The sequence below is a fragment of the Trypanosoma brucei genome, chromosome 3 (genome assembly GCF_000210295.1).
Source record: "Trypanosoma brucei gambiense DAL972 chromosome 3, complete sequence".
NCBI lineage: Eukaryota > Euglenozoa > Kinetoplastea > Trypanosomatida > Trypanosomatidae > Trypanosoma > Trypanosoma brucei.
In genome coordinates, this window is record NC_026736.1 from 544,453 (window position 1) to 556,316 (window position 11,864).

The window sequence follows — 11,864 nt, forward strand, 5'->3', positions numbered from 1 at the left end:
GTATAATTTGGTAACGATCTTTAATGAAAATTGTCTTCATTAGGCGAGGGACACCGCTCGTTTTTTGTTTTCTTTATATATACATATATATATATATATATATATATTTATTTATTTATTTATATTTATATATCCTCTCTCTCTCTCTCTGTGTGTGTGTTCCTCTTCCTTTCCCTATCCCTTTCTCTCTAATTCGCTAAATCTTCATTTATCTTCTTTCCATCCCCTCCCTTTCCACATCCTTTGATTTGGTTTGGAGGATTTTCGTACTTTCTTGTCGAGTTTCTACCGATTATTGTGGTGGTGAATTCTCGAATGCATCAAATGGTACAAATATTTCTTTCTGTTGCTTTTGTGTTCTTCCCCCTTTTTTTCTTTTAGGCGTTGTTATTACCGCTACGGTTGGTATTTTTGTACTTTCTTCGCATTCTTTTGGCATGTGTTGTCTTTGTATTTATTTAAATCTTGTTTTTGTTGTCGTTCTGCCTTCATACTCTTACAGTTCTAAACAGAGACAAACAAAAAAAAAATACCTTTACATCACTTTCCTTTACTTCCCTTTTACTTCATTTCTTTCTTTCGGCTTTCCTCTACCCATCTGCTGTTTGATTTATTTATTTATTGGTGCTTATGCGTCACGTAAATGTGCACATGAATAAATAAATAAATGAATGAATTGTTCTTTGCTTTATTAGTTCAAGGGAGAAAAAATAAATAAATAATAAATAGTAGTAACAGCATCACCAACAGTAGCGGCATAACAAAGAAAATTTCAAAAAAAAAAGAAATAGAGGTGTGAGTTTATTTGCATCATTTATAAATATTAATATCAAATATAAATGCCTGAGACGCCACAGCGAAATGGATTCAAGCGTCCAAGTCTTGCAGCTAAATTATTCGGTGATGCGGATGTCGTTTATTCGAGAGAAACAACATCTCGACTAACGGATTTTGCGGGAACATTTTTAGTCGGATTTTTCGCGGTTTACTTCACAATTGCGGGATATTTACTTTATCGTGAGGCAGCGCTCTCGTAAAAAATAAAAAATAATATAATAATAATAAATAAATAAATAAATAAATAAAGGAGAAGAAGAGAAAAATAAAATAAAATAGAACGTGTCATGGCGATGTTGTTGGATATTATTATTATTATTATTTATTCCAACAATGAAGATGCACCCATAACGATCAGTTGAAGGGAAGGAAAGTGTGAAAAATCAATCATTACACTACCAATTTAGACATAGGTTTGGAGGGGAGAGATCTTTTTTTAAAAAAAAACAAAAAAAAAATCTCCCCGGGTCCCTTTTGTGTTCTTCCTTTTATACGTGCGGTGTGTTGCGCTGAGAACTCACTGAGAAGTGCGTGACTGCGTATTTAAAAATAAAAATAAAAAAAAACACCGTCACCTTCCCTCGGTATTTAGTTAATCATTATATTGCCATACCTGTTTTTATTTTATTTTATTTACTTACTCACTTTGATCACAATGTAAGTTCTCGGGCCGGTGCCGTTTTTTTTTTGCAATTTTTGGTGTTATGATCTTCCATTCGTCCCTCTTTTTTATCTCCTTTTTTTTCCTTTTTTTTTCCACTGCTTTCTCCGCCTACACACTTTTAAAAATGAAATAAAAATTGTGCAGCATTTTCGCGCAGAAAGTCAATGTGCTCCCTTTATAAAAGCTAAGAGAATGGGGGAGTGTTGCGTACGCTCATGCGTTTTTGTGAGGGTTAATGAGTTTTCATCCTTTCAAAACAAAAACACAAAAGGGAGAAAATAACAGGGACAAAGGGGGGAAAAAAAGTAGCAATGTTTTGTTTATTGATAATCCGCTAATTTATCTTAACTGCGTTACGGAATATATGATATATATTTGTGTGTATATTTATTTATGTATATTTGTGTGTGTACGCGTGCATGTGAAATATCCAACACTCATTGCGTCATTTTGAAATTTATACCTTCTTTCTTTTTTGTTTTCCTTAAAATAATTCCGCTCCGCTTGGTTATTGCTCTGAAAGCTCAAGCGGCGCAGCGGGGGGGGCGACTTTCCGTTGTTGTTGCTGTTATTATTATTATTATTATTATTGCTATTGTTGTGTGTTGTTCTTTTTTTTTTTAAATAAATAAATAAATAAAAGGAAACAGCATTGTATGCTCCGGTGTATACAATGTAATGCGGCGGTCTACCGAATTGTTCAGCCGGAAAACGAGGTGGTTGAGAAGTGTGGGACATGCGGTAGGCGGTGTGATAGGTATTATGAATTCTCTAACTGTCAAAAGTGGATAAGCATCACGTTGCTTGAGAAACCTGCATGGATTCATGTGTTATTTAACAAAAAAGATATCCGCGCGACATTATTTTGCACAGCCCTCCTGTCACGACTTATTGAAGCGTACGTCGTGCGAACGAGTTTGGTGTATGGCGCCTTACGCATGCTTCGGTCTAAGGGACCGGTTTCTAACGTAAGTTCGGTTGCGACACTTCAGCTTTTCCGGAATGTGAATCCCAAAATAGAACCGCTGATGGCGTATCAGGACACTTTGCCCAATATATTTATTTGTGCTTGTGGGGAATATTTGCTTTGCCTTTTGGTCACTGTTATATTTGCGCTTCATTCGTGGCGTCGTGGTGGCTCGGCTTTATGGGATGTTGTACTCACATGGATGACATGTGTTAATCTTGCCTATTCAGCGAAGTTGTGTTTCGTAGTGTTCCTTATTTGGCGCATTCCCATCGCATTAGTATCCCTGGTGGATCTTATCAGTCTCCTTTGGGCTGCTCGCGGTTTCAGTCTTGTGGAAAATAGATATCCACCGTTATTTACATCTGTTGTTGTGCTGATTTGTACGGCAGCCACACGATATCTCTTCCGTAGTGTTACGCAGTGGAGTCCACAACTTCTGGTGTGATCGAAATGAATGTGAATGTCTCTTTTTCCCATTGTTCTCGCCCTTTTGTAATCATATTTATATATTTTTTCTTGTTTTTTTGTATTCTTCCGTCCTCGGTCCGGTCGGTTACCACTGTAAATGTAACCTACAACTTTCCTTTCCTCTCCTTTCTGCTTTGGTTTGGTTTGGTTTGGTTGCACCGAAAGCACTTTTCTACTTCTCCATCGCCGCAATAATTGTTTTAGTGGTGTTTCCCGTTCATTCGGTATCAGCATCAGATGGGAACTTTGTCGCTGCTTCTTTTCTTTGTTGTGTACCTTCCTCTTCTCCACTATTAATTGCGGTGCCCTCTGATTTATTTGCTTCGTCGTGTATATGCTGATGTATATATAGAAATATATAAATATATATACATGTGTGTATATGTATATATTGGCCCTTTTTTGTTTCAATTTATTTCTTCGTCGTCTTTTCATGTTTCGTTATTGTGCAAGTAGAAACACCCACAGGTGTCTGACACTTAGGCATAACAGTGTAAAAAGGTGGGGATTAGTTACGGGTGGAAGAAGAGGAGGAAGTTGAGGAAAAGATAGCAACGAGACAAAAGCAAAAGCTAAAGCAAAAAAAAAAAAGAAGAGAAAACGATAGAAGGGAGAGTGAAAAAAGGAAAAAAATACGGAAAAAAAGTTAAGAGAACAATCATAGGGCAATAAAATAAGGCCAAATTTTCGCACAGGTGATAAACAGGAAACAATGGATGCGAAACTTGTGTTCTGTGCGCACTCGCTCAAGTTACCAACGCTGAGCATTCCCCCAGCTCTGTCAGTAGATAATGAAACCATCAACTTCAGATGTCCAGAACCTCTTGCAGAAGCTGGTTTCCCCGTTCCAAACGCATCATTTACTGCTGACGTGATGATGGAGCAACCGCAATCCCGCTCCATTTACCAGCGGGTGTTCGCAACAGCTGCACGGGATTTCGAAGGGCGTAAAAATCTGGTAGTTTTCAGCTACGGCGTGCGTTCCACACCGAAACGGCAGCTTATGTTTGGTTCGGAATCGGGTAGCGGTTATGCTGCGAAGATCATTGGCGATGTTGTGGATGTTGGTGCCACCAAAGGCATCTTCGCCATCTCTGCGTATGGTGTTGGTTCCTCAGAGCATCTCACCGACTTCACTGATGAGAATAACGAAATGGGAGTAATTGTAGAATCGGTGAAGGAGGGCCCGCGTGTCCGTATGGTTGGACGTGTTCGTGTAACGTCATCGGAGGATGTGCGTTCCGTTTTTAACACAGTTACGAAGAACTATCAAAAACATTTCGAGTCAGTACTCCGCGAGAGGCAACCAACAGCTGAGCTTGAAGCCCTTCCGCCATATATGCCTGAGTCAATGATTCTTCAGCTCTACCGTTATGATGATGAGGAAGCATTCAGCGAGTATGTGGAAGCGAACTCCATGACGTTTGTTGCACTGGGAGACTCGGAACGGCCTGTTCTTTGTGGAATTGAAGAAGAAACTCAGCAGGAGTATGAAAAGACACAGAAAGTCCTTGCGTCAGCAGTAGGAATTATCTCCAGTATTCGCTGTAATCGTCTGCGCATTCCATTCGGCAAGTCGAAATTAAGTCAGCTCCTTCGCCGTGCATACAATGCCGAGAAGGGCAACCCCAACAACGGCTACAATGAGCCAACATCAACCGTTTTTATTATTCATGCCTTTACAGACGCTGTTTGGGCAGAGGAGTCATACCACTGCCTTTTACTCTCGCGACGAGTTAGCAGCGTTGTTGGCACGAGCAGCATCGGTTCCATTACGCGCGACCTCAGTGTCGATAAGTGGCGTTTGGATCAAGATATTATGGAGTTGCGTGATGAGCTTCAAATTGCGCGCACAGTGTATGACTACAGGCCCTGTATATATGACCAACCGAAGCCAGTTCAGAATATCAGAGAGGAGGAACAGAAACGCATTAGCGCCATTGTTTCAAAACGGGAGGAAGCCCGTGAAAGGCAGCTGAGTTTGGTCCGCGAGCAAGCCAAGCAGGATGCTGATAAAATCATTAAGGATCTCGAAGCTCGAACGGGGACGACGCTCTCGGCGCTGGAGGCCTCCCTCGAGGCGAAAATGAAGGAAAACTCGGCGCTTCATGCGGACAGGGAAAAACGAATTCATGAATATGAGCAAACCTTAGAAAAGATTCGCAAAAAGAAGCAGGAGGAGGAATCCGCGTGCGAGAAGCTACGTGAAGAGATGCTCCAGCTTGAACAGGAACTTAGTGTTCGGCAAAACGCAATTGAGAGCAAGCAGAAGAATTTGGAAATGATAAAGCTGGATAAGTCAAAGGGCCGTGACGCGGTTATGCGTGAGCGACAGTCCATACAAGCGATGCGCAAAACGGTGCTAGAGGAGAGGCGGCGTCAGCGCAAACAGTGGATTAACCAAATAAAAGAAATCAACGCTAAGGTTATTGATCAGGTCCGGATGCTGGCCGAGGAACGGAAGAAAAACGGTGAGCAGCCCACAGCAAATGAAGAGGCTGCTGAAAAGGCAATCATCGCGGATGTGCGAACTATCGAGGAATACTTGCCAAAACTCATTTCACTTGAGGACGTTCCCGTGAATTTGGAGGAGACGGAAGCCATTCGCCGACAATTTGCGGATGTGTTTGCGGAAGAGAAAAAGACATATCTTGCGCGGATCGAAGAGGAGAAGGCGCGGAGAGAAAAGCTGGAGCGTGGCCTCGAAGTATATCGTCAGCGCCTACTCGACACATATCAAGCTAAGAAAAAGGAGAAGGTGCATGACGCCATAACAAAAGAGCAACACCTCAGCTCATTGGTGGATCAAGTCATTACGTACTTGCGCAACGGTGTCCGAATGAGCAAAATTTCAAGCAAAGGAAATATTCGCCGGCGGTTCTACTTCCTCTCCGAAGATTACAAACGCATTCACTCCTGTGAGATTGATAACCAAGGCGCGCCAATCAGCCGGAAGAAACCACCCGTCACCATATGGCTGAAAGATATAAAGAAAGTGGTTGTTGGCGTATACACATCTTCATTTACAAACTTTAGCAGTGAGGCTCAGTTGGCGAAGACGCGTCAGGAGGCCGTTTCTGACAGCGGAACTTACCGTCAAGACCCAACGCAAAACATCACCGCAGCCAACCTTGGTTTGCATAATTACAGATCCTTTGCACTTCTGCTTCGTGGAGGTAAATCTCTGGAAGTTGTTTGCGAAACGGACAGCGACTGCGAGGCTTGGCTTGTTGCGCTCAAGCGACTCCTTCAAATAAAATCTCCTATTGAGCGAATTCTTGAGGAAAGGATGAACGGCAATACGACGAAAGAATCACCAAGTAACACACATGAAGGTGCTGTTGATATAAAATGGGGTGGTTCACTTGATATACACAACATGCGCGGGTTTGTTTCCCTGTCGTCTGAAGAAGCCACGCTGTGTAGTGAAAACCACATCCCGCCCGCTTTGTTCCTTCGGATGAAGCAAGAAATGGCAGAAAAGGCGGAAAGGAATACCATCACGATTTATGATGTCCGTGTTTCTTCCGGTCTTGACTTATTCCGCTCGGGAAAGCTTTATGATTTCTTATGCGAAAAGAGAGTCATACCGCTCCCGTACTGAGCGGTGAAGGAAATATGAGAGTGTTATCAGGAGCCAACAGAATTTGTTTCTGAACTTTACCTTCCCTTCCTCTTTATTATTTCCCCTTATTTCAGTGATGATTCTGCTGCCGTCGCATTGTCCCACCCGCTACGTTCAATTATTTAGTAAATAGTTGGGAAGGGTGTCCACGTTTTTTTTTTTCAAGTTCTTTTTTTTTTTTTTGGAACTTCCGGTCATATCCGAAATGGGCAGGGAGGTAGAAAAAGGAGGAAAGAGCAATATAAACTTGGTTCCAGTCTGCGGTGCGTGAAATCCCCACGTTTCGAAACTGAAATAATATGTTCGAATGTTATGCTTAATAGTAACAACCACAATAATAATAATAATAATACGTCTCACATCATCTTTCTTTCTTTCGTTCTATTTAAATTTTTATTTGACAAAGAAAAAAGGATTATGGGTTTGTAGTTAGGAAAAAATGACTACATTTCCCCAATAACTGAGTTAAGGCGCATACCGCAGCGACATGCGAAACCCAAGTTTCAGTACCACTCAAATATACATTCATTAGTTAAAAATTTTTTTGCTTGCGGAATGAAGCTCGTTAGCTCACGCAAAAGGTGACGAAGCGGAACCGGCAATTTTTACAAAAAAAAAAAGCGTTATTGCTTTAATGGCACAAGGGTGGGTATTCTTCGTAAAAATATAACGGCGTGGTATGGGGTCAAATATGTGGATAGCCGCATATTTTAATTTTCGCACATGAAAAAAGCTCACCTGCAGCCACACCTCACTAGAGAAAGTTAGGAAGGGTAAAGTGCTCCCGCAAACGATGTGACGGAAGGATCAGAAATGATGCATTTGAAGATGGAGGCTGCCGGATTTTATTATTTTGGGCCGGGGGAATGCTCTTGCAAATGTGTGGAACGGGGGAAAAGGCAACACGAGGGGAGGGTTTTTTTTTAAAAAAAAAAAAGTGTCCGGGGAACAGGAATTTAATACGCTGTGTGGAGCATGGTGAAATTGGCAGAGGATGGTTTCATGGGAAGGACAGAGGTAGAATTCGGGCAAAACTGCTTGGAAGAAACTAAGCGAGGGTGCAATTTGTTAGAAATATCTAAATAAAGCGAACGTGGCGGATTGGGGGAAAGGGCGAGAGGAAACGCAAGAAACGCGAGCGCTTTTGTCAAATACGGAAATACAGGAAATTGGAAGCAGGCCCAAGTTATCCGGTCAGATGCATAAAGACGCAACTCCCTCGTAATAATCCTCTGGAGAATACCATTAGGAAGTTTTATTTAAAAAAAAAAACTTTCGAAGTTCAACGCAAGATTCTTCGGAAGTACCGCAAAACTAAAACCGTGCCTACATTCGCTCCAGTCGACAAGACGCTTTTAGCTAGTTTCTCAGTTGAGGTTGCACCTTTTGCTCCCAAGCATACTTGTTGTTTTGCTTTATCTAAAGAAATTTAAAAAATACCACGCATCCGCAAAATGCGTCTGAACCAAACTGATCTTTTATGTATCGTATCAACTAGCCGATGAGGTGCGTGAGGAAACTTCCTTCATGGAATTGCTAAAACAACAGGTGTGTGGAGAGGAAGAAAGTGTTGTATAACAGTTTTTCACCGTTAAGACTCCGTGGGCACGTACCTGAACCAAACGTTAGGATTTAAGGGGTGTGCTTAAAAAACTAGAAAAAATAACTTAAGTGGTGCTGGGAGGCGGTTTACACCGCTGGAGGTGAATAATCTTCGTATGGGAGTCACGCATTCGCTCCCATTCCATTCGCACCGCGGCTTCTGTTCCAGGCAAGTTACCTTGCTTTCGAAACCAGAGCATCCTCTTTTAGAAGACGTAGTCGGTTTTTTCCCCTCCAGTCCATTATCAGTATTATTGGATTCGTCCTTTTCTTTTTCGCTTGAATTGTTTGGGACAGGTCGTGCCTCCCTCTTCAATTCGTTTACTTGGTTTTGAATCTTCACGAGGTACTCCTCGGCTTGGATCAGTTCTTCCATTCTGGTTGCAGCTTCCCGCAACTTTAGATACCACGAAATTGTTGGCGTGCTTTCATTGACGTGTCTTGGGAGATATATTACGCATCGGCCATGGCCAACCTCGGTGCTTCCGTCGCAGCCGTTGTGTAAGTCGGCGCCGCGCGCGCCCAGTAAGTTTCGTGAATCCGATGAGGAGCCCGGTATTTCCTGGAGTTCGCCGAGGAAGAAAGCGACCGCCTCTGAGAGCGCTTGAAGCGGCCGAGTTTTCTCTCTCCTCACGTTGCTGCACTTGGGATGGAGCAAATTCCAGTGATCAGGAGAATTTCTCTGGGGTACCCATGATCCTACATAAGTGGTGTTGCATCCATCACAGCAAACCGCGCTGCCGCCTTTGCCTTCGCCGGATGCTGCACAGATGCACAGTAAATCAAGCGCCAGCGCATCACCCGCTTTATTTCCGGGCTGGCCGCCAGCTCTTCCACATAACTCCGACCTCCCACCCCGCGTGCGCCCGACCACCACCTGTTTATGACCGTTGCCGTACAGCGCTTCTGTTAAATTTTTTCTGATAGCTGATAAGGCCCGGCCGTTCCATAAATCACCGTTCTCTTCCTTATATGTTTTCGCTTTTAGTTTAAGTTCCTCAAGTTTTTTAACATTTTCTTCGGGCGCTTCGGTCTCTCCCTGAATTTTGTCTTCTGTTTCCTTAACCTTGCGCTCCAGATCCTCCGGTGTCTGTTTATCCAGCGCAAGATTTACAAAACCACACAGCGCTTCGAATTCCTTTCCATTCACAATGTTGTTTTCATGCGCCTTTGAATTGACGCAGATATGTTGCAGCGTTACCACCGCAACAAACACGATGTAACTCCTCATCTCCAACAATTTCGTATATGCCTTTTTGTTCACAATGATGTCACCTGTCTTCCCAGAAAATTCGAAAGATGACGTACCAAACTTAGCGAAAAATACACACATACCACGTAGGTGAGGATCATGACGAATAAAAAGCTCTCGGCTTCTTTCCCCAGCACACACACAAAAAATTGTTACATAACGTTTCAGCTCCCTTGAGAAGTCATAGCATCACAAGAGAGCTCCACATGGAATCCACCGCTGCTATCTTGATAGCAGCATCAAAAAGCCAGACACAAATTCCAAAAAAAGAAGGTGATACCATCTTAATTATTCATCCAAAGAAAAACGAATTCATATGCGTTTGTTAATAAACCCACATATTGTTAAAATGAAACACACGTACACATAAAGGCAAAATATAAAAAAAGATACTGCACAACAATGTTGGTAGCGTACCAGTAAACTAAGACATACAAAAAAGGGATAGAATCATTAATGTAAAAATATCAGTTGTTATATCTATATAGTTGAATCCATTATTATTTACTTCAGCATTGCCACCTTCACCATCATCCTGACCTCGGTTACTTCGCCATAGCTCAGCATCACCACCTAGCTTCACCTCAAGAAATATTTCCTCTGCCTCATGTTGGTATTCTTCCAACTCATGAAGATGACTGTCAGCCTCTTTGGCATATTCATCCATTTCTTGCAGTTGCTCGGTAGCATTAGTAAGGCGGTTGTACCAAGGGATCCCACCATTTTCAAGTGTGTGATTGTAACTGACGCATGTGAATCCAGCAGTATGACCCGTGCAGGTGCGATTTGTGTTTTCTGAAATATCCGCGTACCCAAGAATACCCTTCACCTGATACTTATCCTGTTCCATTTCCACTAACGCATCGAACTGAGCTAGCGCACTCTTTAAGGTTTTCACATTAGATGCAATATTCTTGTACACGCAAGCTTTACTAATCACATCCCATGCCTCAGTATGGTTGTATTTTATATTTTCAGGCTTGCAGGGGCTGCTGTTGCCCTTACAGAAATTGGCCATCATGGTCCAACTACCACTTCTCGGTCTCCTCATCTCATCCTTGCAGGGACAATTAAACCCATTATAAACACCGTCATAGGTTGGGTCATATTCATCTTTTGCTACACTTTTCTTGATTTGTACTTTCTTAGCCTCTCCCACACATAGGCAGAAGAAGTCATTAATTAATGTCTTTCCGACAAACTTCTCTCCATAAGAACCGCAGCTCGTGCCCGCATTGTCGACATTATTGAACAGCAGTGATTTGTTTCCCCTCATGGCTTGCTCTAGAGTTTTATTCTCATTTCTTGCCACATCCACAGCGTCGCCATACACAGCTCTCAGCATATTATCTTCAGCAGAACGACTTGCGTATAAGGCTTTTGTCCTATTCGCCTCAATTTCTTCCTTCAGTTTTTTCGCTTTTTCAAGTAGTTTCCTTATCTCCTGATATGCTGTTGTGCTGTTACCTGACTTGCTTGAACTGTTATTAACACCAGCACCCGCCGTCTGTTTGACCATTTCCTCCAACTTATTCATAATCTCTCCTTCCTTTTCGCGATTCTCAAAGGAAGGTTGTGGAGCTTCAGCCTGCGTAATTCTGTAAATCCTGCACAGTGTCTCGAACTCACCAGCGTTGTGGTACTTGTCGTTGACGCCGACGAGCCTGGTAATCGCACTCCAGTTTATAGATTCTGTGGTCCACTTGTACCCAACCATATCGCCCTGAAAGGAAGGAGATAAAACAATCGCAAACAACCCAACAGTAAACACTGTTTCATACCTCATTGTAATTTTGCCTATACATTCATCCGCCGAAAAGGAGGAAAAAACAAAAGCTTATAATTACAGTCATTACTGATATTGGCAGACACACTCAACAGACATATACAACCAAATATCGGATCTTGAAAGTGCCTGACACAAACCAATTACAGCAGCACCCAACACAACGTAACACAGGTCGGAAACACGCAGTTACATGAATTCCCTTGCCTGAAGCTGGATATCAACGTTAGACTTCCTCACAACTGCGGTATTCTCCTTTTCGTTACACCATTTCTCCTAATTTCTTCATCCAACATATTCACTTCCTTACTCTCTATGCCAGGTAATTACACTTTCCCAACTTAGTTGTGCTACCGCTTTCTTGAGTTTCTCAATGAGCTCATCTACTCTCCAGATGAACACTTCCACTACCATAATGAGTACTTGCACATTCATGCCATGTTTTTTTCCACATCCTTCATTGGATCTGTTAGTTTAAGTTGCCATTTTATGGTCTTATTTGCTAATAGACTACGCGCTTAATTTGCATGTATGTCTTACCCTTATCCAATGCACACAACTCTGCTGCTGAACTCCACTCAGCATATCCTCCTCCACCCATACGCATACTCACAAAACTTTTTGTTTCCCTATTCTTGACCATGCAGTTTCCTGCCTTCC

General features: G+C 42.4%; 4 protein-coding genes across 4 annotated transcripts; 2 read left to right on the forward strand and 2 right to left on the reverse strand.

Moving 5' to 3' along the window:
* Window positions 1-2,157: 2,157 nt before the first annotated feature.
* Window positions 2,158-2,916, forward strand: TbgDal_III2490 (hypothetical protein, conserved; the record flags this gene model as incomplete). Its single annotated transcript, XM_011773902.1, has 1 exon — window positions 2,158-2,916. The coding sequence occupies one exon, from the start codon at window positions 2,158-2,160 to the stop codon at window positions 2,914-2,916; it is 759 nt and encodes a 252-aa protein (XP_011772204.1).
* Window positions 2,917-3,651: 735 nt separating this feature from the next.
* TbgDal_III2500 (hypothetical protein, conserved) lies at window positions 3,652-6,543 on the forward strand (the record flags this gene model as incomplete). The annotated part of the gene is made up of 1 exon (XM_011773903.1): window positions 3,652-6,543. The coding sequence occupies one exon, from the start codon at window positions 3,652-3,654 to the stop codon at window positions 6,541-6,543; it is 2,892 nt and encodes a 963-aa protein (XP_011772205.1).
* A 1,666-nt stretch (window positions 6,544-8,209) lies between these two features.
* Window positions 8,210-9,499, reverse strand: TbgDal_III2510 (T. brucei spp.-specific protein; the record flags this gene model as incomplete). The annotated part of the gene is made up of 1 exon (XM_011773904.1): window positions 8,210-9,499. The coding sequence occupies one exon, from the start codon at window positions 9,497-9,499 to the stop codon at window positions 8,210-8,212; it is 1,290 nt and encodes a 429-aa protein (XP_011772206.1).
* A 343-nt stretch (window positions 9,500-9,842) lies between these two features.
* TbgDal_III2520 (expression site-associated gene (ESAG) protein,putative) lies at window positions 9,843-11,204 on the reverse strand (the record flags this gene model as incomplete). The annotated part of the gene is made up of 1 exon (XM_011773905.1): window positions 9,843-11,204. The coding sequence occupies one exon, from the start codon at window positions 11,202-11,204 to the stop codon at window positions 9,843-9,845; it is 1,362 nt and encodes a 453-aa protein (XP_011772207.1).
* Between the last annotated feature and the right edge of the window lie 660 nt (window positions 11,205-11,864).